Source organism: Lytechinus variegatus, chromosome 3 (assembly GCF_018143015.1).
Source record: "Lytechinus variegatus isolate NC3 chromosome 3, Lvar_3.0, whole genome shotgun sequence".
In the NCBI taxonomy this organism is placed as follows: Eukaryota; Metazoa; Echinodermata; class Echinoidea; order Temnopleuroida; family Toxopneustidae; genus Lytechinus; species Lytechinus variegatus.
This window is the reverse complement of record NC_054742.1, coordinates 66,467,114-66,493,243: the sequence shown is the minus strand read 5'-3', so window position 1 is coordinate 66,493,243 and position 26,130 is coordinate 66,467,114. Positions and strand designations below refer to the sequence as shown.

The 26,130-nt window shown below is 35.9% G+C and overlaps 2 protein-coding genes across 3 annotated transcripts in view; one reads left to right on the top strand and one right to left on the bottom strand.

Annotated features, from left to right (window-relative positions):
• Positions 1 to 1,549: 1,549 nt before the first annotated feature.
• On the bottom strand, positions 1,550 to 5,305 carry LOC121412272 (tumor suppressor candidate 2-like). The gene is made up of 3 exons (XM_041605169.1): positions 4,952 to 5,305; positions 4,028 to 4,157; positions 1,550 to 2,636 (listed from the first exon to the last, which is right to left on the bottom strand). Exons 1-3 carry the CDS (start codon positions 5,137 to 5,139, stop codon positions 2,571 to 2,573), a joined length of 384 nt encoding a protein of 127 aa, XP_041461103.1. The 5' UTR covers positions 5,140 to 5,305; the 3' UTR covers positions 1,550 to 2,570.
• A 749-nt stretch (positions 5,306 to 6,054) lies between these two features.
• The window catches only part of LOC121411716 (solute carrier family 26 member 6-like), a 46,085-nt gene continuing 26,009 nt past the window's right edge, over positions 6,055 to 26,130 (top strand). Inside the window, exons 1-2 of one of the 2 annotated variants that reach the window (XM_041604547.1) lie at positions 6,055 to 6,138; positions 14,000 to 14,332. In XM_041604547.1, the coding sequence (XP_041460481.1) occupies positions 6,117 to 6,138; positions 14,000 to 14,332 (355 nt within the window). In that variant the 5' untranslated portion in view covers positions 6,055 to 6,116. Of the gene's footprint in view, positions 6,139 to 10,067; positions 10,136 to 13,999; positions 14,333 to 26,130 lie in introns of those variants that run through there. The other variant, XM_041604548.1, reaches the window with a different exon arrangement.

The following is a 26,130-nucleotide window of genomic DNA, read 5'->3' as shown; positions in this document are numbered from 1 at the left end:
GCCTTTCAGTTTGCACCATATACAGCATGCAATATCAAGCAATTATGATATTTTATTAAAATAATAGCTCCTGAGTATACTTCATTCAATGTATACAAATATAATATACACATGTGTACTGTATTGGTCTCAAAGAATTTTAACAATTATCACAAATGTACTACAGTAAACTGGCAGAACATGTATTGTGATGCATAGAATTGAATAACAAAGTCTATAGAACCAAAATGCACAAAACTGAAATTATATTCAATATAGAGTACCAAACAAACAAAAAATAATCAAAGAAGGCATAGCTATTGATTCTTTTCTTACAAACCACTCATGAATAAAAAGAATATATTTGCCATTCTTATATATCAAATTAAGCAACATAAACACATTCAGTTAACGTAACTGAAGATTTTACTAATCATATTTTTTGGTGTGAGAGGCAATAGAGCTGCTCGTATGAATCTATGATAATTTCTTTGCAGTGCATGGCTCATGTTTTTCCTCCAAAATTTGATGGTTGGATTAAAACAAATATTGCGCCAAATGATCATAAGTAAAAACTAATAAAGATTTCCTAACACTCGACAGTATCACAAAAATACCTGTATGTCATTGGTTAATGGGCAAGTACTCTGTTCTAGGAATGTTGATACGAGATGAAGTGAAGGATGGTCAAAAGGTAACTCAATCATAGGTCTACCTCCACAAACCTGGCATAAAATAGCTGCAATTCTATTTTCAAGCAGCATATAAATTACAACACAGATACATGTACTATTTGATAAATGGTTACAACTTAATACATGTGGATTATTTTACTTACTTTCACAAATACCAATAAGTTATACCTGTTGACAAACCATGGTAGGCTGTACAAGCAACTGGATATTTTCTTATTACTACTGCTCCAGACCAGAGCGTTATCGATATGCTTAAACAAAATTCAAGTTATTGATGTTTTCACGTTGAACCTGTGTAAATTTACAGGAAGTTGGTAAACAATTGAAAATGGATTTGATGTTGCCTTGATACATGTACATGTAGGTCTGAAATGCCACTTTTAATAGTATGCACTTGTTTCCTTTCATCAGAATGGTTTATTTCCAATTCGTCTAATGCCAATTCATCCAATTGCCAACTAGTCTACTATCATTTGGACTACCATCAGTTTATCCACTATCCACATGGTCTAATTGCCAATCCGTCCACTCACCATTTCGTCAAATAACCACTTGGTCCAATAGCTATTTAGTCCATACATACCATTTGGTCTTGATTTGATTAAGTGTTACCGGTAATTGTGCAAAATGAATGAAAATGAAATAGATATTAGACCAACTGGTTATGAGACAAAATGGTCATAAACGAAATGGTGATTAGACGAAGTGATGATTGTACCAAATGGTTATTGGACAAAATGGTTGTTGAAATGTTGATGGACGAAATGCCATTAGACGAAATGAAAGTAGACCATGTTGTGAGTGGACGAGTTGGCAGTAGATGAATTGGCAATATGGCAGATGTAGTCCTTCCAATAAAATATTGTGGGCACTAGATTGATTGATGACATTTCAAACATGATTAATGAAAAGTCTGAGAAAGACAAAATGAATACTATGTGTATATGACTGAAATTATAATAAAATAATCACATTAGGCCAACAAGTAGTAGTAGAGGTAGCAGTACTAAACTCATATATAAATAATGACCACATTAACATGGGAAGGTACACATGTATGTTTCAATGTATATCATTTTCTCCTCACTGTGTACACATGATTGATCTATGAATATACATGTGTGTGACAGATATTGTGCAAAACAGTGCAATATGGCACATTGATAATAATAATAACGATTTTGCTTACACGTCAGCTTACTAGAAAAGTAAAATATATAATAAACATGTATCTGCTGAAGTAAAATAGAAACCTGTTCGACTAAAGGAAAATTAGACTTAGAAGAGAAAAATAACACGTTTTGCATATTCTGGTCTGCAACTGCGACTGAATATGGAAGGTTGACTTCCACAGAGTCTACTTTATTTAAACATGATTTGAACATGTGAAATCAGATTTGATTTTAAGTATTTCAATTGGAATAATTGGTAATACTAGATGTTAAAGTGGTAAATGACATAGAACTCATAGATCATCAAGTTTCATCACTTCATTAGCTGTACACAAACAATAAATCATACATTGGATGCCAATGACTATCAGCCTTGTGTAACAAAGCGCAGGGTACACTAGACAGGACATAACTCACTGGCATGTGTGCTGGTTGTAGAAATAAATGAGTATGAGTACATGAAGTCTCGTTCGTTTTCACAGTATCCGCTCACTGAAACCAGCAGTAGCGTCCCAAACATTCATGCTTCAGTCCAAGTTTGGCGCTGCAGACACCGTGCAGAACATTTCTTCAGGTTTACCACACTCTGTACTTACAGGCACTGCCAGTGATTCTCCAACATGCCTTTTGCATGACCAGTGAGCAAAGTTATTCAGTCACACAGAGCAGCATGGTTCACATCTATATTCTTTGATATAATCTAATGTAATAGATAGTATTTTGGTCATAGTTCCATCATTACTGCAGGAATCTCTCCTCGTAACCTAGGTGGGTCTACTGGTACTTCCCCCTGTTGAAAAAATTGATAACGCATAGAAGCACAGAACTTTAAATTTTAAAACCTTTTGTAGAACTGAATTAATTTCAAGGAGAAAACAATTCAACAATTGATCTGTAAATTCTGAATTCCAAAGAGTATGGAAGGTGGAACTACATGTTTATTGTGAATCAAATGCATATAAGTATTTTATATATACACCTGTATCCCCTACATAAATCTTGGTTTCAAATTTAAAACCAACTTTGTCAAATTATGATATTGTAGTTTAAAGAAAATCAAATTATGGCTGTAAAAATAAAAAATATAAAATTCACTTTTAAAGCATCGTCGAAAAGAAAATGTCAAAAATATCATTTTTGTAGGTTAAATGTCTCCAAATTTATTAGACAGGAATAACCGTCGTTTCTGGGGATTTATTCAACAATTTCTGACATTTTACTACAATCCCCATTTACCGACGGCAATGTGTCAGTACGAGCCTTCATGTGTAATCTGGTCCGACAATTCGGCGGACGGGTTTTGTCCAGATTTGTTACTTCTTTTAGATTCTAAATGACATTATATTATCTTGGACGAAGGTCCACTATTTTCGTTAGACTCTAATCTTTCTATTGATATCATATACATTTTATAATATTTTGAAAATATACGTTACCGATGAGTTATTCCCCGGGTTATTCCTTATTTTTTGACTTTCTGCCGGAGAGGAAAATATGGCAGCCGTCAACGAGTTGTGCTTTTATCAAGGCTTTCCGATTAAATTTTCGATATCTTGGCCAATCAATGCGAGCGACAAGTTCCGAACGCACGCACATCAATATGTCCAAGCGCAGCGCAAATGCAGCAAGCAGCGGCACAAATCACGATAGGTAGCGACTGGTAAATACGTCTGTAATGATGATGACGTCATCCAAGATGGCAACTTACCTTGACCAACGAAAGGATCGAAGATGACGATGTTTCGATCATCATTTCAAAAGAATTAGCGGTAACTGAGGTCTAAGGTACGATATTTCTGAATTTTAAACATTTTTTCGTAAATATGGATGTGATTTCTTTTTCATAATATGACATTTTATGTACAAAAAAAACGATCGGAAAATCGGGTTCCCGCTGTTCGATCTAACGTTACTGCTAAAATACGTTGTCTGTACGTACGGGCCTCCAAGCTTTTAAGTCTATGTATTGGTGAGTGAGCCAACGCAGTTCAGCGGAACAACCAAAATACACAGACTGAAGCTTTTGGTCTACAAATTTATAAGTTACTAAGAAAAATATATGCCTACAATGTAAGGATCGATTAAATATTTTTTTTTAAATATGTAACCTCAAAACATTTTGATCTGAGTGAAAATCACCATGTTAATTAGGTTTTTTTAATCTTGAGTCATTAAATTTACCTGTGGGAATATATTATGATAAATCCTTCTCATTCCCATTCTCCTTCTGCCTTTCTTTGATTTACTTCTTGTTGGAGTTTCCACATAAAATTCATGTGCAACTTGTCCATCTTCATCAAAGTACATGGAGCTGAAAAGAAAAAAATATTTGTGTCTTTTCAGAACATTCCATGGAATGTTAAACAGGGTATGTAATTCATGTATTGCTATTAACAAAAGGTTTGAGAAAGATCTCTGTAAAGTTAGAGGTGCAAAAAAGAATAATTTCAGAAATGTGAGAGTCTACCATTCCAGTAAAATACAATGTCTGTTCATAGGGAAGTATTTTTTTAATTTTAATTTAGATTACTTGTTTTGTGTCAAAATGCACATAACATACAATTAGGACTACCTTATTTTTAATTAATATCACTTTTTCTTTTGTTATAATACTGCAAGGTACGATAATACGCCAGTGGCGGACTGTACCAGACTGGAAGAAAAAGAAGAAGCATTCCTAAATTATTTTAAGCCTTACTTGTTTACAGTTGTACGAGAGATTTGTGTCTACAATTTTCTGATTTTGATTTGAGAATTTTTTTTTTAATTCAATTAAAATGTAAAGTTCATCTAAAAAGCCCTGGAAATTATAGTCTTTTACTTGTATTAGATTTACAGTCATTGCAATTCAGATTCATGAGAAAATATTCAAGTCATGACTCATGATTAGCATGTCATATTCTGGAGAAGAATGAATTGAAATAGGCCTAGAATAGATCTAAATTAAGGTCATTTTTTAACAATGAATAAACATTGTCATTACAAAATTCCAAATTTCCACCATCATACCAAATTTACAGAAAACTTATGCAAACAAAATTAAATAACAAAATGAACTTTTCGTATTCTGTAATCGGGTATTTTGTAAAATCAAAGAAAAAATACCTTGATCGCGTTAGAACAAACGGGTTCGCCAATCTCACGGGCATCCCGAAACCTTCGCCGTGCTCTCTTCCCCGTGAACCACTCTGGCTGTCTTCGTCCCCCGTCGAGTCCCCGTAGCCCATGTAGTGCGACACTGGTGACACGACCTTCTGCATAAGCGATGACGATTTACCACCCATTCTGGGCATCTAGATTAACAAAACAGACCTAGAACATTTAACACTCAGTTCAAGAGTGCATACATTCAATGATCAATCATACATACACGATCCTGATCCACAATTTCTGAATTATTTTCGTTTGTTTTCTCTGCCTTCTCGAGAATATTGATTGAACTAGATTTACGATGGTGAAGGAAAAATGTCAAATCAAAATGGAAAACCAAAATATCATCAACACAGAAATATACGCATCAATACGAGTACCTGCGGCGGGTCAGAAAATTTGACGAATTCCAAAGGAGGTGTAGAATGCCGGCATAAATCGGTATGGAAATATAGCGCGATGGTATTATTCCAATTAATCAAATGATCGAATAATAATGCATAAAAGAACTTACTTAAAGCAAATGCTAAGTAAATGAAAAAAAAAAATAATAAACAACTCAAAATAATTTTGGATGCTCCTTGATGTATTTTCAATTTCCTTCAGAAGCTGTTCTTAAAAAGTAACACCATCAGTTATACCTTGGAGTCTGGTTAGTATTTTTTTAATGGATTTCACAATTGTTTCACATCAGTAATGTTTTCGATACATTCTTTATAGATTGAGACATACTGGATATTGTTATCAAGGCCTTGGGCTAAACAATGCTAAAACTCGAAATTCGGTCATGCACCAATCGTAACAAAGTCATCAATATTTCATTATCATTTCAATTTTACAATATGCGTTAATCTCAATTTCATTTCCTAGAAAGAATTAAAAACATTCATTTTTGGTTCTACACCAAACCAATTCTACCCTTTTAATAATCCTTTTCCATGAGCTTGCATGCAGAAGATCAACAAAGCTCTTGGAAAATAAAGTAAAACGTCCTCTTGTGTTCACAGGAAATTACCTTTTGTTCCAACCCAAATTTTCAATATCCCTCTTTTGTGATTCTCATAGTAAGGTCCATGGTTTAAGCTCTGTCATATAAGTTTGTTTGTCTTCTAGATACGTCATGGGTGATCTTCGGATGGCTGGTGAGTTGTAAATGATATTCCATTAATTTTTGTTTGTTTTATATATGAGGGGTAGCCGCCCTTTTATTGCCCTTCCCTCGATCGCCTGGGGTTAATTTTGTAAAACTTTCGAAAGCATAAAACAGTCTGTAGGTCTATACTAAATAAATGACAAAAATTAAGTTTTATAATTGTACAACTACAGGTGTCAGAGAAACTATTTTCGCTGACAACCCCCCCCCCCCCGAGGTGGACAGGTGGTGTTTGTTGACGCGATGCTCATTCCTAAGGTGATGGCTAAAATATCGTTATATTCCAAACATTCAGAATTATGATAAGAGTCTTCAAGGGGGCTAACCTCAGTTGCCCACTTCGGAGGGGGGGGGTAAGTGGTATATCCCGGAATGATAATTTACCAATGAACCTCGTCATGGTCAAAGTATTGATGGTTGCAACCTTATAACGTCTTGTCGAAATAAATAGAATTTCCATTTTAGAGTAACAGGGTATAGATTATTTTTTAAACAATTACTCGAAAGAAATTCTATACTGTTTTATGAGAATTTTATTACACTTAGACTCAGATGCATCCCCGTGTTGAAAGGTGAGAAAATAAAAACAACACTCCTAGAAAAGGTTTTAAAATACCTTAAACAGCCACTTTTTAACCCTTAAAGGTTCTTTATAAAAATAATTGAAGATTATTGAACCCCTTTTCTGGGGGGTTCCAACACGGAACAAAGGGGTTCCATGCTGCACTTCACGCTTTTTTTCTGAGAGTGTACAGTTATTCGATTGAGTGATTATCATAATTATAGCAAATTATGTATTTCAAGTGTTTGAATGCAGGATAATGCGAAATAAAATTATTGAAAAGTTCATACTTTGTCATAATAAAGGAAAATATCAACTTGAAGTCTTGTATGTGGACATGTTTTTTTTTTTCGTTTTCATTTTTTTTCTGTCAATATAATTGATATTTCATGACTAGGCAGGGATAGGGGTGTTGCTCCAATGTGACATCGTCACTCTACAACTTTATGTCAGGCTTCGATGGACTTCGCCATAATTATATAGAATGTGTTTCTCTCAGTTTGTCAGTATTTTAACATAATGTAATTATTTCCATTAAAGAATTCATTGAATGTGCTTTGGTCCTAATGGTAAAAGCACAGTATTAAGAAATAGGCGTACTTCTATAGATATCAATAACATATGAATGAGGCTTTCTGTGACAGGGAGCACTTATTATGAGAGAGCGTATATTTTTATTGTAAACAATTTTTTTTTCAATCGACTATTTATTTTTGTAAATAATAGGCCTACTATTATCTAGAAGAATTAGAACAATAAAGGCGGACATTGGCTTTCCAACACTGAGCAACAACAACGCAAATCACATCCAAGATTCAAGATTCAAGATTCAAGATTTTATTAGAACAAATGATCGCAGCTTCTTACAGCTGAATTGGCATATGTTTTACAAAAGAACATGAAAATACACATAAAATCAACAAAAAGCGATGTTACAAAAGAATCAAGAAATTACAAAAATAGTTACGGTAAAATCATGATAATAATGAAGAAGTGATCTTAGCTTTGGATAGCTTTGAAAAAGTACATTTGTTGGAAAAATGATTTATACTCCTAAAATAAAATTATTGTGATGAAATATGGGTTTAAAGAAGAATTAGAAGGAAATTTGTTGTAACGGCTTTCAGTAGATTCAGTATTGATAATTGAAAATGAGAAAAGAGCAGCAAAAATAAGTGTCTAATATGAGAGTAACTTAAAGAAAGTAAGGGAAATAAAACGGAAGAAATCAAGAACAATTACCAATTATGCTAAATTAATGAAATTGTGAACTAATAAAAATCATTTTCAATATGTATGTACAATAAACGATGGATACAAAAATTGCCATGGTAATTAAAATTGTAAAAATTGATTTAAGAACAAATAACACCCCCAGTCAGCCACCTCTGACTCGACACTACACCACAAAACAGAAAACAGTAGATTCGGTCCAACGAATCTACTGCTCTCCGTCCCAGAATACAATACCGATCCAGAAGCAGCCGACTGGTACTGTGTATTGACAGATCTACAGTTTAGAGTTCAATAAGCGGACAAGGTACGGTAACGCGCTTTTGCGATACCTTTCCGTCCGACATCTAATTTCTGTGAGTCTGTGACTGTTTCGGAGCTCTCGATGTGATAACCTTGCAGGTGGGAGCCAATCACGAAAGTTCTTGAAAAGTTGTAAGGCAAACTTTTGACACAATTCATCTCTACGGTCCCTCAGAGTGACCAAGGTGCAACGCTTCATAGATAGTTCATATGATTCATACTCCTTACCTAACATCAATCTCAGTGCTCTCTTTTGGATAGATTCAATCGCTGCAATTTGTTGCTGGGTCAATGACGAATGCCATACCACGCAGCAGTATTCCAAAATTGGGCGGATGTACGAGGTGAACACAGTTGTGAGGTCAGGTAATGGCATCCCAAAACGTTTGAGCATCCGTATCAGATACAACTTCCGAGAAGCCTTGGAAGTTATATAATTCACATGCTCATCCCACTTTAGATCATTTTTGATAATGACCCCAAGAAGCTTCACCTGGTCACAACAAGGGATCGTTTGGTTTGAGAGATGAATCTGTGGTGGTGGTAATTGCTGGCGAGTAAACGCGACCCTTAGTGTCTTACATTTGAGAGGATTTAGTCGCATGCAAGAGTTCACACACCACTGCTCAAATTCTGATAGGACAGTTTCCAGCGTGTCAGCAGTATCCAATCGACGGCATTGAGCAAGAGTCAAGTCGTCTACGTACTTCCATCTCTGAATCTGAGAAGACCTGAGGGCTTCATTAACAACACCTAGGAATATCAGGGGTCCGAGGCGTGTGCCCTGAGGTACTCCTGCCCTGGTTGTAAGCGTCGAAGAAAGTTTACCCCGATAGCGCACTTGTTGAGTTCCGTTAGTATACCATGCAAATAGGAGATGGTAAATTTGGGATGATAACATAACATTATCAATCCCTAACAAATTCCCTGATTTCTTTTTTTGTGAAAGTGTGCCCATATGTTGGAAAACTTATGGGGATAATCAAAGTTAACATATAGGTGCCAAATCACCATATATAAACAAGAAGTTGTGCCGTATGGTGTTCTGGTGATCAGGCGAGGATTTAAACGTTTGGGGCGAAATGGCACATAACCCCTTTAATAAGATTTCTTTTTGCTCGTCAGAACCCCCCCCCCCCTCCCATCCCATTTTCGGAAGTCTAGGGGGCATTTCATAAATATTTTCGTCCGACAAGTTGTCAGATCTGACAACTTTCCTGGATTCGGATTGGTTAAGAAGCACTGTTACTATATATAGTAACTGTCGGATAAAACAGGACTTGACGGATAAAACGTCCAACAACTTCGCCGACAAGTCATTTCATGAATCGCTCCCCTGGTTCTTGGTGGTAATTTTGTTTCTTTTAAAAAAAAATGACGATTAGGAATTGTCCAAAGGGGGACAGGTGCCAGATATAGCCTATGTCAAGCATATTATTTGAAGACTAGAACATATCGTTTCGAAGACTAGAACTCCCCATCCTCTGAACCTGAAAAATGATCCGAAACTCAGATTGGATCTATCATTTGTTTATTTATCCATTTCATAATTCGAATATCTGAACTATTATACTTTATGTTACATATATTTTTTTTCAGATTTTTTAATTTCTTCAATTCGTTTGCATTTTATTTTCCTTCTATATTCATAAGGCAGGAAAGCTGTCTTTGATTATTCTTCAAGATATTGGTATTAAAAGTATAACTACTTTTAGTTTGGGGGAAAACAATAACGATGGCCTGTTGTATTCGATGAGTTCCATCCAATCCCGGATCCCATGCACGAAAACAAACACAATGACGTCATCATTACTTCGCCAGATTTATCAGTGATATCACACTTGCTATGAGCGACTGGAAAGTTTACATTATTTTACTAAAAGTGAAGGTGAATATTGTTGATTTTTTTTTTCATCTTTTTTATTATTGCCAATTGTGTGTAGACGATTGCTTGTATGTTTTGATGAATGTAGGGTGCAGAATGAACGATGAATAATAAATAATTCTTACCACTGACTGATGATGCCGATCGTGTGATGTAGATACCAGTACGGAATTGATGTGTTCCTCTCCCGGCAAATCCGGTTGAGAATGCGCCAGGTGTCCGGTGGACTAGTCGCCGTGCTGTGGCGTGTCGTACAAGTTGAACAGCGTTTTATGTGTGTGGGGATCGGGTCGGACTTAAGTAAAGTTGGGAATGCTTTTTGAAATTTCATGTTGTCTCATTTCGAATGCACTTGTTTCTGTAAGAATATTAGAATGAGGAGAAAAAGGAGGAGGAGGAGGTAAATGAAAGAATGATATGATTGTGTCATTGTCATTGAGAAGGTGAATGGATGGCCACTTCCATTCACGAGTGGATACCATGCGCGACCATGGGGTCTCGAAAAGCACCCTAAACACGTAATTTCCATATTCTGAAAATGCACCCCTTAACAAGTGTTGGCGAGTGAAACCCTACCCTTAACAAGTATTGGTAACAAAACGATACGCTTGGCAAATGTTCCCTGAAATGAACCCCCAAACAAGTACAGGAATGTTTTATTGTTACGGGTCCTTCGGTCGTCGGCTTTACCTTATTGGGTTAAGTACGACCCCACCTTCTACACCTCGTGCAAATCGTACTCTAAACACGAAGTTTGGGCAAAAAGGACATCCTGACATGATCATCCCTAAACGTAATGAATAATGTATTGTATATGTATTTATGTAGTGTTATGAGTATATTATAGTAGATATTTAGTGTTTTGATTACTATTAATACGTTCGTTACTAACGTGATTTGGTGAAATATATTTTTAAGTGTATTTTTTGTTAGTTGTATTGTAATTATATAGTAATGATGTAATGCGTCAAAATAGATACTATGGACAATTAAGTTATATTATCAAAACACGTAATTTAGCGATAATACTGGACACTTAGTAACGTAACGTGCCCCATCGTGAAAAAGACATCCTTTTACGTGTTTTTTTGGTCGATGGTATCCACTTGTCAATGTAAGTGGCGAAGATGGTAACCCATGGATTATAGGAGCTTACCGTGTAATTGACCAACTCACGGACTAGCGTGAAGTATGGTCAAAATAATTATCTGGTAAAAATTTTAAGCACTTATCATGATTATATGGATGAAGGTCTAACGAGTGGCAGTTTCTGACATCTGGGGACAAACTGGAACCTCAAAAAACGAAAATTTCTCTCCTACCCCAGTCTCGATTGGCCATTTTGTTACGATTCATCACAAAAATGGCCGATCGAGACGGGGTAGAAGGAGAGAACTTTTCGTTCTTTTGAGGTTTCAGTTTGTGCCCAGATGTCAGGAAACTGCCACTCGTTAGACCTTCATCCATATAATCGTGGTAAGTGCTTAATTTCTATTTTAACTATTTATTCAGAGAATTATTTTGACCATACTTCACGCTAGTCCCATGAGTATGGTCAATTACACGGTAAGCTCCTAGGCTCCCACCCGCTACGCAGGCGGGAGTTCCCTGGGTTAAATGGATGGTAACATGAATTTGAAAGTCCTGGGGCCCATTGCACTTGCAGAAAGAAATGCAATGAATCGCAACTCTAAAAATCATGGACAACTTGATCAACCAATCAACAGCGGGCATTTGGGACTTGCAATTGATTTTTTTACTTGCGTTTTAACGCAACTCTTAAAGTTTCCGCAACAGGCCCCAGGACCTGATCTTCTGAATCACTTTCAAGTTCCAGTCTATTAAACATTGATGGAGTTTGTTTTTTTAAATTAAAGATAAATGCAAGTCATGGTAACAATTTCAAAATGAGTTCAAACAGAATCCGAGTGTATACCACCCAAGTGTCTATTTCTATGAGTAAAATTTGTGCCAAGAATTCCGGAAAAAATTGTGTAACAACGTCTAATCACTCATTCCATGAAGAAGCAAAATAGGAATAACATTTCACCAGATTGTTACATTGTAGGTATTTTTCCCAGCAAGAACAGTACATGTACACTGTCTCATGCACATGTGCTTGTAAACAACTAATCTGTGTTGGCAATCTTTAGTGTGATGATATGTGATCCTTTATCAGCTTAGATTTCATGATTTCACAAAGTTCAGTTTATGTAGATCGAGATCTAGGCCTATGATTGATAGACTTGTGAAATAGTTTTTACTGCAACTACTTTCATATATCTTTAAGTCCAGGCCCAGGTAATACCTGTACCTTTTGCTACATTTGAGAAGGAGTCTGTGGAAAAAAAATAGACTGTGTTCAATGGGTCAAGTCTCAAGATTCAAGTTATATGTAGCAGAGTTACCAAGTCTCATGCATTATGGCGTGAGACTCAAGCATTTTGGACTCTTGTTCATCCCCTCAAATCTCTGTCTCGCGCAACTATCACAGCCTATCTCCATATACATTGTACACAATGTCTGTGATCTCACTCAGATTCACAGAAAATCTCACGCATAGCTGGTCTTTGAACTTGGCATCCCTGATGTAGTGGGTACTTGGATAACATGGGGGGAAAAGGAAGACCTGGGCCCCGTCTTCCAAAGAATTGTGATTGATCCAATCGATCTTAACTATGGAAATCCATCCATACCATAATTTTTTCTACAGGAAATTTGTACAATATCCTTAGTATACAAAGAGAATCACGTTGAATCTTCAAGGGCCCATCTTACAAAGAGTTACGATTGATCCGATTTATCACATTCACAACTATGTAAGGCCAGCAATGTCAACATGTAAAATGCAAGTTTGTTCACAGTTTTTTCTAGATATATCACCTATATTCATACAGTCATCATTTCTTGAAGATTCAGTGTGATTCTCTTTGTTTACTACATGTAAGGAGATTTGACAAATTTTCTGTAGAAAAAAATTATGGTTTGGATGGATTTCAATACAGTTGAGATCGATTGGATCAGTCGCAAATCTTCGTAAGACTTTATAGCCCTGGAACCTGGGGAGAGGAAGGAGGGGAAAGTTAAGAACAATCAAGTTGCAGATGAAGACAACAACAACAGCAGTTGTGAGAAGTATGAGACAAATACATGTGTGATGGAGACTAGAGTGAAAAGAGATAGGGAATGAAGAAAATGGGTTTACGTGTAGATAGAATTTTGGAGAAAACAAATGAAGAAGGGAGAGGAAATCTAAAGTTTAAAAGTTTTTTTTTTATTAATCACTTGGTAAATTTTATGAACGAGAAAATCAGAGAAAAAAGTGCATTGAACTCTCATGGAAATTTGACGGTTCCCATTCTCAAGAAATGATCCTTGCTTTGTCTAAATTTAGCTTTCATGTGATGTAATAGCTATACTAGCCAAACAAAGAGGAGAGAAGTGCTTGCTATTTATTCTTCTAATGCCAAATATACATACATGTACTTGGCAGTTTATAATGAAAGTTGATTTGCAAGTGAAAGAACTACATTGTTTTTGTGGATACACCTGGGAATTAAAAGAAAAATCTCCTTTGTTCCTTAGAGGTGTGTCAAAAGCAGCTAACTGCTATTAAGGGAATTATCAAAGTGGCGCTTCCCTGTATTACCAGAGTAGACTGAACAAGAGATATAATCAAGATTCTGCAAATATTCAGTCCCTTATTCTTTTGGTATAAAAGTCTCTGCTTTTGAATGTATTTTGAGTTTGCAAAATATGCTGTGAATTAATATCATCATTACTGTTGATTGCAAAAAGACAAAAAGACAGAAAGTCAACATTGTTTAATTTTACCAAGAGATATTGTTTTTATTATATCCTCTGCAGATCGCATGATGGCTGCATTTGAGGAGATCACGGATGTAGATGCAGACTTGCATTCTGGGCTGAGGAGAAGACGGGATGTCTTTGTCTCCAGGCCCGCTTACAGCGAACAAGCCTTTCAGGAGCAACACACAGAGAATGTGAAGGAACCAGTCAGCGTTCTCACCCGCATCAGACGCAAGGCCGGGAAGTGCTCCTGTTCACCTTCTACAGTGAAGAAGTTCATTTGTTCGGTTATACCGATCTTGAGTTGGCTACCCAAGTACGACATCAGAGGCCTGTTGCCCAGGGATCTTATATCTGGGATGACAGTGGGTATCTTCAGGATACCGCATGGTAAGTTTGACATTTGGATTAATAGGTTTCTGAATCATCATTTTGCTTCATTTTTCTTTTTTTTTTGCACTTTAGTGTATTCTTGACCAGGCCTATTCTTGACCTTATTCCGGTAGCGCATGGTGGAAACTCTCAGTACACGAAATTTGACATAAAATTGTTTCATGGTTGCCAACGGTGAAGCCATATGAATGACTGATTAGGACCATTGAAATCAGTTTTAATTGGCCTGGTCCATTTGTATTTGTACACCAATTTCCATGGCAGTAAGAAGTAGGCATATGTGCAGCTACATATCTGAATCCCATCAAGGATTTCCCCCACCATATTAGGGCCGCCGATGTTTTTTTCATTATGCTTCATTGAAACAAAGCATAAAAAAGGTTTTGCCATGAGAGAAAAATCTTAGGACTGTTTTACAAAGAGTTGAAAGAAAATGAAGGTTGCATGGTGAAAAGTTATCCTCCCACTTGTCATCAGCAGACTGAAAAAATTACACCGGGGCTTGGGAGCGATTTTGCCTTGCTCTAAAGAAAGAGCCCTGGCAAATGATTTTTTTTTTAAAGCCTTGGAAAACCACCACTCATTGCAAAAAGCTTATCAAATGTTTATATTTAGCCAGTGAGTTGTGAAAACTATCCCCCCATATACATTTGCCTATTAATAAATAAATTACACTTTACTCTTTGTGAAACAGCCTCCTCCATCCATCCTGCAGTTAAAAGGAGGTCTCATATTTAATAGGATATTTGTGTATTTAAAAATCATTTTTATTGCTGTTTGCGATGATGCTCCAGTGTAATGTAATGTAGGTCACACCAGGCAAAGTCAAAAGTGCAGTGTTTCAAATACATTGTTATTGGTTGTTGGATGGCATTCCTCATTGAGTTGGATGATGTGCATGAATCCGATGCATGCCTCCCCTAATGATGTATAAACATGCTTTGTATACTTTATATTTTGTGATTGAATTGTTTCTTTTGGTGTTGCCTCGAGTCTCGAGTTTAACTTGAGAAAAGAAAGCAGTAGGCTACATATGTGTAAATTGCAGACTTGTTGTTTGTCACCTTTAGTATTCCAGAACAATTTAGTACATTTATATGGTTTTAGAAATGATATATCTCTTTTCATTTTGTCATATTCATCAATTTATTAATTAATTAATATTCACTTGTTTATTGAGTTATGGATTATTAATTGAGTTTTGTCTTTCACATACACCTATATAAAGAGAAGGAAATATGATCTAGTGGCGTTGGTCAGAAAGGATTCAATAATGATGGTCATTATTTGTAACCATCTTCCTCAAAACAAATAATAATTCAGCTGAAATGTTGAAAAAATAGATGGCTAATAAAGTTTTACATATCTTGTTGAAATTGTTGTAGATATGTAACCAATAATACTTCAGTCCATTGAATACACAAAGTATTTTGGAAAGAATTCCATAGAATACATGTATTTTTAAAAGGAGAAAAAAATATTTAATGTTCAATCTCAAACACTCAAACCATGAAACTGCCTTGACCCATTGAAACTAGAGCTATGCATTTAAAAAAGGAAAGGTGGTGTGATAAAAATGCTTATCTTGGCTTAAAATAGTTGAGTTTTACCACTTTGTATTTTGTAAAAGCTGTGCTTTTTCAGAATTCACATCAGAACTAAGTTATGCAGATTGTTGAAATATTTATTTTAGAAACCACACATTTATTCTGCTTTATTACAAAGAAGGTTCCTTTGGTTGCCTAGCAGATTTTGTGTGTTCTGAGGAGAATGACATTTGTAAAATGCCTACCTGTATGTACATACAAGTTTGTATTTACAGTGGCAAAAGTTTTGTTATTCTTTCTTTTATGGTCTTCATAGGGTATGTACACACACTCAAAATATACATGATTTGGCTGAGAAAAGGTCATATGACCACATGAGCAGCATATTTACTTTTCATAATTTTTTTTCACAGCTGTATTTTTTTTGGGGGGGAGGGGTGCATTTTCTTCTTTGTTACGATATCAGATGATTACATCAATAACTTCAGAATCTTTCAGTGCATTTTTCATTTTTATGTTCCACATTTTAATAGTCAATGTATAAAACCGCTAATGTACTACGTGTATGATGAAGAGGAAAAAAAATTGATGAACCAGCAGCATACATGTACATGTACATAGTATGTAGCCAGGTCACACAGAAATTGACGGAATATGATATTATCATAAAATATACATGTACATGTATGCCTTGTTTTGTGCATGTAGCTCCCACCATATCCATAATTGCTGGTAAGGTAGTTTAATACATTTGGAATAAGTTATACATGTACGTATGGAACTGTATTATGATATATTTTTCAACTGGTACAAATGTCCATTAAAGGAAAAGTCCACCTCAACAGAAAAGTTGATTTGAATAAAAATAGAAAATCCAACAAGCATATTAAACGCTGGAAATTTCATCAAAACTCGGATGGAAAATAAGAAAGTTATGACATTTTTAAGTTTCACCTACATGTAATTTCACAAAGCAGTTATACATGTATGTACATGTATATGTATTCGCATCTTGGTTGGTTTGCAAACAAGGGGACTTATGGCATCACTCACTCAGACTCACTCAATATTTCTTTTGTATTTTTGTTTTCTATGAAATATTCTAATTTTCTCCCTGTTTTACTGTGAAACAAAGTTTTATTCCTCCCTGTAGATGTGGTATTGCTGCTGTTTTAATATATTATGGTTCAGTGAAGTTGGTCCTCGTTGTCAATTCTGTAAAACTTGAAATATTGAAAGTATACATGTAAATTCAAACAATTAAAAAAAAGAAATAGTGACATCTTCATTCAACTCTCTCATTTGTATGCCACTGACTTGTGCATATTACTGTTTTGTGAAAAAATAAGCAAAACTTTTAATTGTTGGAAGTTTCTTATTTTACATCTGATTTTAATGAAATTTTGTAGCATTATACTGGTTTGATATTTCTCTAAAAATATTGATTAAAATCAACATTTTTTGGGGTGGACTTAAGTTTAACCTGTAATATCTTAAATTTTAGTTCATTTCCATGTAATCTGATATGTATACAGTATATTCATGTATACAGGAATGTAGTTCAATCACAAAAAGAAAATAAAAACCACACATCACTTTAATATAAAACAATAGTATTGACTACTCTTTATAAAATTTTTTTCTCTAGCTTTTTTCTCAGAATGGAAAATGTCTTATTCTGTCCATTGAAGAAGCAATGTTTTATACATACTGTAGCAATGTTTTCCCGGCTTTAAAGGGTTGGTCCAGGCTGAAAATATTTATATCTTAATACACAGAGAAGAATTCACTGAGCAAAACGCCAAAAATTTCATCAAAATCGGATAACAAATGATAAAGTTATTGAAGTCTAAAGTTTAGCAATATTTTGTGGAAACAGTCGTCATGAATATTCAATAGGCGAGCTGATGATGTCACATCTCCACTTTCCGTTTTCTTATGTTATTACATAAAATCATATTTTTTTCATTATTTCATACTTGTGTGAATAATATGTCTCCCTTAGAATGAAATAGGTTGCAGCAATAATATCTAATGCACTACATGTAGATCAGTTGTCAATCCAATTTTTCCAGTTCTTGGAGGAAAAAATTTGAATAAACCTAATTTTATATAATAAAATACAAAAGAACAAGTGGAGATGTGACATCATCAGCCCACCTAATGAATATTCATGACGACTGTTTTTACAAAATATCACTAAACTTTAAAATTCAATAACTTTGCTACACATGTATTTGTTGTCTGATTTTGATGAAATTTTCGGCATTTTGCTCAGTGAATTCTACTCTATTTATTAAGCTATAAATACTTTCAGCCTGGACCACCCCTTTAAGCCAGGAGCCCCGCATTTAGCGTTTATCATGAATTGCTGGTTAGTATATACTATAAAACAACTTTTTTTTTATTCGCTACATTTAATTCTGGACCTTCCCCAGGGTAGGAAATGATTTTTATTATTTTCTTGGGGCTATCTATTTTCCTACATGATCATGTACATTGAGTATTGCAGAATTTGTGGGCTACAATAAATATAGTCTTAGATAGCGCTTCATTCTAAGGGTAACAAGCAATTATAAAGTAAAAACAAGTTATTCTGCAATGTACATGTATACATTTACTCTTGAAGATCTTGGAGCGACTCTGAAAAGAAAAGTCGCCCTAAGTATGATTTTTTTTGGAAATTAGGGGCAACTTGGGCTCTAATTACCCTTTGCCCTCATGATTTTCCTACACTGATCTTCTCTTTATTTAAAAAATTCTTCATTATTAATGCTGGTACAGCCAATTTTCTTGCGAGTAAATCAATGTATGCACAAGTACTCATGTATCATGACATGTTGTTTGCTTGGTTTAATATTAATAGTAGGCACTTCGATATATACAATGGTGTACTTGTAGTTGAAATTACTTTTCCAAAGCCGAATGAGCAATTTGAATCCTCATCTAAAATATGCTTTTCACACTGCATTTCCTAAACCCCATACTATCCTTAACCCCGGACTATCCTTAACTCCATACTATCTTTTTTGGGGATTCACACTGTCTTTCTTAACCCCATACTATCTGCTTAGCCGGGGTTAACGCTTTAACCCCGGACTATCCCACAGCTCATAAATATCGATTAGTGATCGAATAGTGATTGCAATATTCAAATGCTCATAACTTTCTCATTATTTGTCTGATTTATCTCAAACTTTCTTTGTTCGTATTCTTTGATTTTTCTGTTTCGACACAAGCCTACTTGCTCCAAATGTTTCATTCCCCCTTAATAGTGAATGTGAAAATATACAGAAAATTATCATACACAGTGGTCAAATTTACTGAAGAAAATGTTTATCATATGAAACACAGTTTTTGTCAAATACATGATGGAAAATCAGAGGATAAAATGTCTGAATGTATGTACACTGCATGCCACAAATTAAAGATAAATTCCAGTTTTGGTAACGATCTCAAAATGACTTTTTACAGAATCTAATATAATGACTTCCCAAATGTCTGTTTGTATGAATTAAAAAAAATGGTGGAGGAATTGGTGGTGAAAATAATTGTGAATGGTGGTTATGGATTATTTCCGAAGGGTATTTATTCCAGCAATATTCCGTCGTGTCCTTTATTGTGCAATTGTGATCTTTGTGTTGGTGTGTTATTTGTTAGGTGATAGTAGTTTAAGATTTTATTTCAATGAATCAGTTCAGTTTAATGTACATTTAACTTTACCAGATCTAATCCTCAATGATTCTGACAATTAAGCCTGGTTTTACAGACTTTCTCATGAAATCAGCGCTTACTGCAACTACTGGCATTTCTCTTTAATAATGTGTTGGTCGATTATCTGCTGGATTCTTTACGAAAGTGATGCAGTGATTCAGGTTTTTTCAGCTTAATCTCAGTTCAGGAATTTCAAAATTTGAACTTCTTGTGCCATATATTAAAAGATGATCAAGCATAGTATGTACATCTGTACATGTAACTCTAGTAGATCATGGAGAAATTTTATTTTCCTTTTCTGTAAGGTTTTGAGTCAATATAACAAAATATGGAATGATTGTGGCAAAATTATTGAAGTGCTATTTATTGCCCTTGCTCCTCAACAGGTAATAACCTACACTGTATAATCAGTATTTTGGCTTCTTTTCAAGGTCATTTATTTATAAAAGTTCAGACACGTTCTCCTTGACATTGTCAATGCCTGTGTCATAGATTTTTATACAGATACCTTAAGCCATTTTCTTTGTTTCATAAAATTGTACATAAAACAATTAGCAAATTTTGCCAAAGCTACAATATTTTTTAATGGACATCCTGTTTTCTTTTGTGCAAGCTTGAGTTGAAACACCCCTTTTTCTGAATTTTATGACTAGTACTGATGTACATTACCAAATAAATTCTATGTAGGCTGTACGAAAATTGTTTTCAAGGTTATATGAAACATTTCTCGCGTACATGTATTTACCAAATGCTAATATTTGGACTGCTGCTTTGAAAACAAATAATGTTATCAAATTGTAAAACTCTCTTTATGATATGAACTTGTATCTGTATATGTAAACAAACCGAATTATTCTTCATTGCCTAGCAGTTTGGCAGGTGGGTAAATCCACTTTGTACATGTATTAAAAGGGCACATTTCACATTGCATTTCTTTAACCCATACTATCCCTAACCCCAGACTATCATTTTTTGGATTCAGTTTGTCTTTCTTAACCCCATACATGTACATGTATTATTGCTTTATAGCCGGGGTTAACGCCTTAACCCGGACCATCGTACAGCTCATGAATATTAATGATTTACCATACGGAGCACGATTAACGTGCAATTTCGACTTCTGTGATTGGCTACATGTAATGCTTAGCCCAACTTTTCCTTAGCCCAGTTTTGTTTCACACTGCATCTCTTAGCACCGCAATAGTGGTGCTAGCACCACAATAAGCCAGCTAACCTGGCTTCATGCAGCTCAGACCCCTCTTAGCCCACCAATTTCTTGGGGCTAAGGAAAAAAGGTATAGTGTGAAAAGCATATACGTTAAGAGTACCGCACAAATTTTGAAGAAATTTAAAAGGGCACAAAATACCCCAAGTCCAGTGAAAGGGGCTCTCTGAGGCCAATACATGTATGCTATCCAAGGTCATGGCCTTGCAATGCATTGCCCTGCCTGGTATGAATCTATACCTATGTAGGGCCATCTGCACCATCCCGAGTTTTTAAATTAGCGCGGTATTTCTGATCCGGCAAATTATCCCGATCTGAAAATCTCGAGATTGTTTGCAATGGAGACGCAATTATCACGCTAGTTCGTAGGATTAATCTCGAGATTTTAATCCCAAGTCAACTTGGGATTATTTGCAAAAAAGCGGGCCATTTCACGAATTATTGTGCTAATTCGTAGGTGCAGACGCACTCAAGATTATTTATTCACGGCGTCAGACCATAATACATCGATGCCTCGCTCGAGCAGGAACTGCTCTTCTTGTGATGGTGGAGACGGGTTTTCTTGAATCTCGAGATAAATCGTGAAAAGGAACGATAGAGCTAAAATCTCGAGATTGCACAAACTCGGGATGGTGCAGCACCGCCGTTTGAGATTTTAATGTAATTACTTTCATCGGTTTATTTCCAAATTGTGTAATGCAATTCGTCAAATTGCCAGCTCGTCTACATATCATTTGGGTCTACCATCAGTGCGTCCACTCACCACATGGTCTAGTTTCATGCCATTCCATCTAATAATCAGTTGGTCCAATGGCCATTTAGTCCATATACCAATCATCGCATACATTCATAATTCCGAAGCTTCGTTATTCCGAAGGTTCGGATGTTCCGAAGGTTCGTTATTCTGAAGGTTCGTATATCTGAAAGTTCCTAATTCTGAAGGTTCGTTAGTCCGGAAACGAAATGAGGTTCGTAATGCGAAGGTTCGTTAATCCAAAAACAAAATGAGGTTTGTAATTCCAAAGGTTCGTTAGTCCGAAAACGTAATGATTAATGAACCTAATTTTGTTTTCAGACTAACGAACCTTCGGAACAACGAACCTTATTTCGTTTTCGGATTACCGAACCTTCGGAACATCGAACCTTATTTCGTTTTCAAATTATCGAACCTTTGGAATAATGAACCTTCGGAATAACGCCACAAGTGTTCAGATTAACGAACCCTTTTGCGTTTTCGGATTAACGAACATTGAGGTATAGGTAATTTATGAGGTTCGTAATTCCGAAGGTTCATTAGTCCAAAATGTAATGATTAACGAACCTAATTTCGTTTTCGGATTATTGAATCTTCGGAATAATGCCACAAATGTTCGGATTAACGAACCCTTTTACGTTTTCGGATAAACGAACATTGAGGTATAGGGAATTTACATGTTTGGGAATTACGAACCTTCGGAATTACGTGTAACCACCAATCAGTTGGTCTAATTGTGTTAAAATGTTCAAAATGAAAGAAAATGAAATGGATATTAGACCAACTGGTTATGAGACGAAATGGTCATAGACGAGAGGGTGATTAGTAGGGCTGGGACTAAAACCCGGGTACCCGGGTCCCGCCCGGAAGCGTCGGGTACCCGGTAGAAAAATCAATACCCGATACCCGAAAATTGCTCTCCAGTATAACGTACATTTGATTTGTATTGCGTAGTTTAAGACATGATTGTAAACTCTTCACATAAGTACACAAGTCTCATTTTGAATCTCACCAATTACCCTCGAAATATCCTTAAATATACTAGTTTTTCAAGTGACGATGATGTGACTGAGATCGTTCAATCGTCGCCATGTTTCTTTTGCAGCGCAGTGACGTCATCCAGCCACTGCGACGCAAGCCAATTTATGAATGAAAATATAGTAAGCATGCGCATTGCAAGCCTCAGCCCCACGCAGTATTCCGTCAAAACAAGCCTGCAATACTCTGTCACCTCGTACCAAAATCGACCTAGAATTCCACTTTCCTTTACTTCATATAAATTATGAAAGGTATTCTCAGAGGATCTGTTTTCTCACCGATACCACGCAAGTAAGGAAATTTTATTACTTCTTGCTTTTCCGTCAAAATCTTATGAAGTAGCGTCGATGTTGCATCGTGTTTGTGAGTTTGTAGAATCTGTCGCTACGTGAACAAAGTCAATTGATTTCCGGTTTCGGAGCATACGAGGCGCCAGCCAATCACGTTCTTGATACCATTTTCAGTTCATCATAAACCGAAAATGGTAACACGATCGTGATTGGCTGGCGCATTTGACGCTCCGAAAACCGGAAATCAATTGACTTTGTTCACGTAGCGATAGATTCTACAAACTCACGAACACGATGTAATATCGACGCTACTTCGTAAGATTTTGACGGAAAAGCAAGAAGTAATAAAAATTTGCTTACCAGTGCGGTATCGGTGGGAAAACAAATCCTCTGAGAATACCTTTTATAATTCATATAAAATATAGAAAAGTGGATTTCTAGGTCGATTTTGGTACGAGGTGACAGAGTATTGCAGACTCGTTTTGACGGAATACTGCGTGGGGCTGAGGCTTGCAATGCGCATGCTTACTATATTTTCATTCATAAATTGGCTTGCATCGCATTGGCTTGATGATGACGTCACCTATGGGGTTTTTCCACCAGTCATATTTCGAGCGACATGATTTTCGGGTACCCGGGTACCCGCCCGAAAATTACCACGGGTACCCGAAAAGAAAAAACCCGAAAGTCCCAGGCCTAGTGATTAGACAAAGTGATGATTGGACCAAATAATTAATGGACCAAATGGTTGTTAGACGAAATGTTGATGGAAGGAATGGCATTAGACTAAACGAAGGTAGACCATGTGGTGAGTGGACAAGTAACAAATTGGCAATTTTACCCTTTCAATATTTCATCAACTCTTTTGTACCCTAAAAACATTGGCCTGTACATGTATTCTGAAGGCGGGTTTAACTTAAACTCGGGTTTAAAGTTGTGGTTTACATGTAAGCATGGAGAGCCAATGAATGGATAAATCACTAACAGTAGCGATATCATATTTCAGCTCATTTGGCTCTAAATCATTCATAATTGTCTAGGAAGTATAAATAGATGATTGTCTTCACCATGATGAATCAGGAAAGAGCAAAGTAAACACTAGAATTTAATTCGTCATGCGGACGAATTAGGTGGTCTGTCTTTATTCTCGCCATCGTAATCACTATTACCATGTTCATGCAGATCAATATGATCTTCATGATGACGACGGAATATTCATTATGGATGGAATACTTGTGAAAGACGGGAGATGATAAAGCACTGTTAAAAGGGTCTCTTTCATGTATGACAATACATGTGATATGAAACAAAGTAATTATAATCTGTTTTATCATGCGAAATTTTAACTTTTATACCATTAAATTATCACGAAGGATCATGTACGAGGTGGTAAAAAGAAACAAAATGGAAAAAAAATCTTGTTTACCCCAGGACTCGAACCTGCGCCCCTGTGAAAGCAATTCAAATGCGTTATCCATTGAGCCACGATATTCCCAATAGAGAATACACGTAAGCAATTTTGAGAATTACAATTCCAATTTTGCAAGCGAAATACGGGCATGATCCCGGCATCTGATCAAAAAATGGAGGGCACATTTTCGAAAGCTTAGAATCTCGGCTACAACATACTAAAAGCTCAGGGAAAACTGACAAGAAACAATGGAGATATGGCTCACGAAATAGAGGAATGTCGAATCTAGTTTTGAGAAAAAGTCATGTCCCATAGAGATTACACGCAAAACACATGTGATATGAAAAAAGCAATTATAATCTGTTTTATCTTGCTAAATTTCAACTTTTATACCTTTTAATTATCATAAAGGATGATGTAAGAAGTGGCAAAAAGAAAAAAAAAGTGAAAAAAAAATCATCTTGTTCACCCCAGGACTCGAACCCGCGCCCTTTAGAAAGCAGTCAAAGCCACGATATTCCCCATAGAGAATACACGTAAGCAATTTTGAGAATTACAAGTCCAATTTTGCAAGTGAAATACGGGCATGATCCCGGCATCTGATCAAAAAATAAAGGGCACACTTCCGAAAGCTTAGAATCTCAGCTACAACATACTAAAAGCTTAAGGAAAACTGACAAGAAAAAATGGAGATATGGCTTACGAAATAGCGGAATGTCGAATCTAGTTTTGAGAAAAAGTCATGTCCCATAGAGATTACACGCAAAATGAGGAAAAATGACATGCCTCTTTTTATCGCTGTTTTACGCAATGATGCGTTTCTCAAAACGAAAATTCATGATTACTGAGGAGAAAGAGTACATTCTAAACTACAACATATCGAAATCTGGGCGAAAAATGATCTATATTCGAGAAGTTACAACCAAATTTGCATAAATTTGATGACGTCATTTTTGAAAAAATGAAATTTTTAGTTTAGGCGCCATTTTGATGACGTCACGATATAATTTAGGGACAATGGTGACATGAAATCAAATCTACAACTCATACTCTATCGATATATGAAAAAAAAATTGGGGGTCAACGGATTATTTAAAGAGCTACAGTGAATTTGCAATAGGCATGTTTTTGCCCATATATGGCCTATAGTGAGAGCTCGCGCGCACACGTGCTGCAAACTTTAACGGGTGTTAATTTCGTTATTAATGGTTGTAGAAGGTTGATCAAGGTATCAAATTGTTCAGAATTTTATTATCAATGAAATGATGTAAAAAAACGGTGTTTCTGCGTTGCGTTAAGGCGTTACGTGCGGAAACGCGCGCGCATGTGTGCGCGCGTGCAAAATTTTTGAAATGCTTAAAATGACCTGAAACGTACTCTCGTTCGGTCAAAAAGTGATTTTGAGCATTTTGAAATTTTGACGCGCGCGTCGTGACCTCCAGGTGACCTTTGATGACATGACCTGTGGAGCGTTTCATGAAAGGACTTGTCAGACGTTTTATCCGACAAGTCCTGTTTTATCCGACAGTTACTATAGTAACAGTGCTTCTCAACCAATCAGAATCCAGGAAAGTTGTCAGATCTGACAACTTGTCGGACGAAAATGTTGATGAAACGCCCCCCTGATGACCCTTAACTTGAAGTTGATGTGATGTTAATTTGATTGATTTTTGATAATTGATAATGGAGATATGATTGATAATGTGATTTTACAAAATGGCGCCTAGATGACGTCATCATGACCTGATGACCTTGAAAAGCTTATTTTGACGTGTCCATGACAGATCCTATAGATGACATGAAATTCAATGAAATT

Coding starts and splice junctions, on each gene's coding strand:
- LOC121412272 (XM_041605169.1), bottom strand. CDS start 5,139: ATGCCCAGAATGGGTGGTAAATCGTCATCGCTTATGCAGAAGGTCGTG. Junction 4,158..4,951: donor TTTGTTCTAACGCGATCAAG/GTATTTTTTCTT, acceptor TTTTCTTTTCAG/CTCCATGTACTTTGATGAAG. Junction 2,637..4,027: donor ATCATAATATATTCCCACAG/GTAAATTTAATG, acceptor TTTTTTCAACAG/GGGGAAGTACCAGTAGACCC.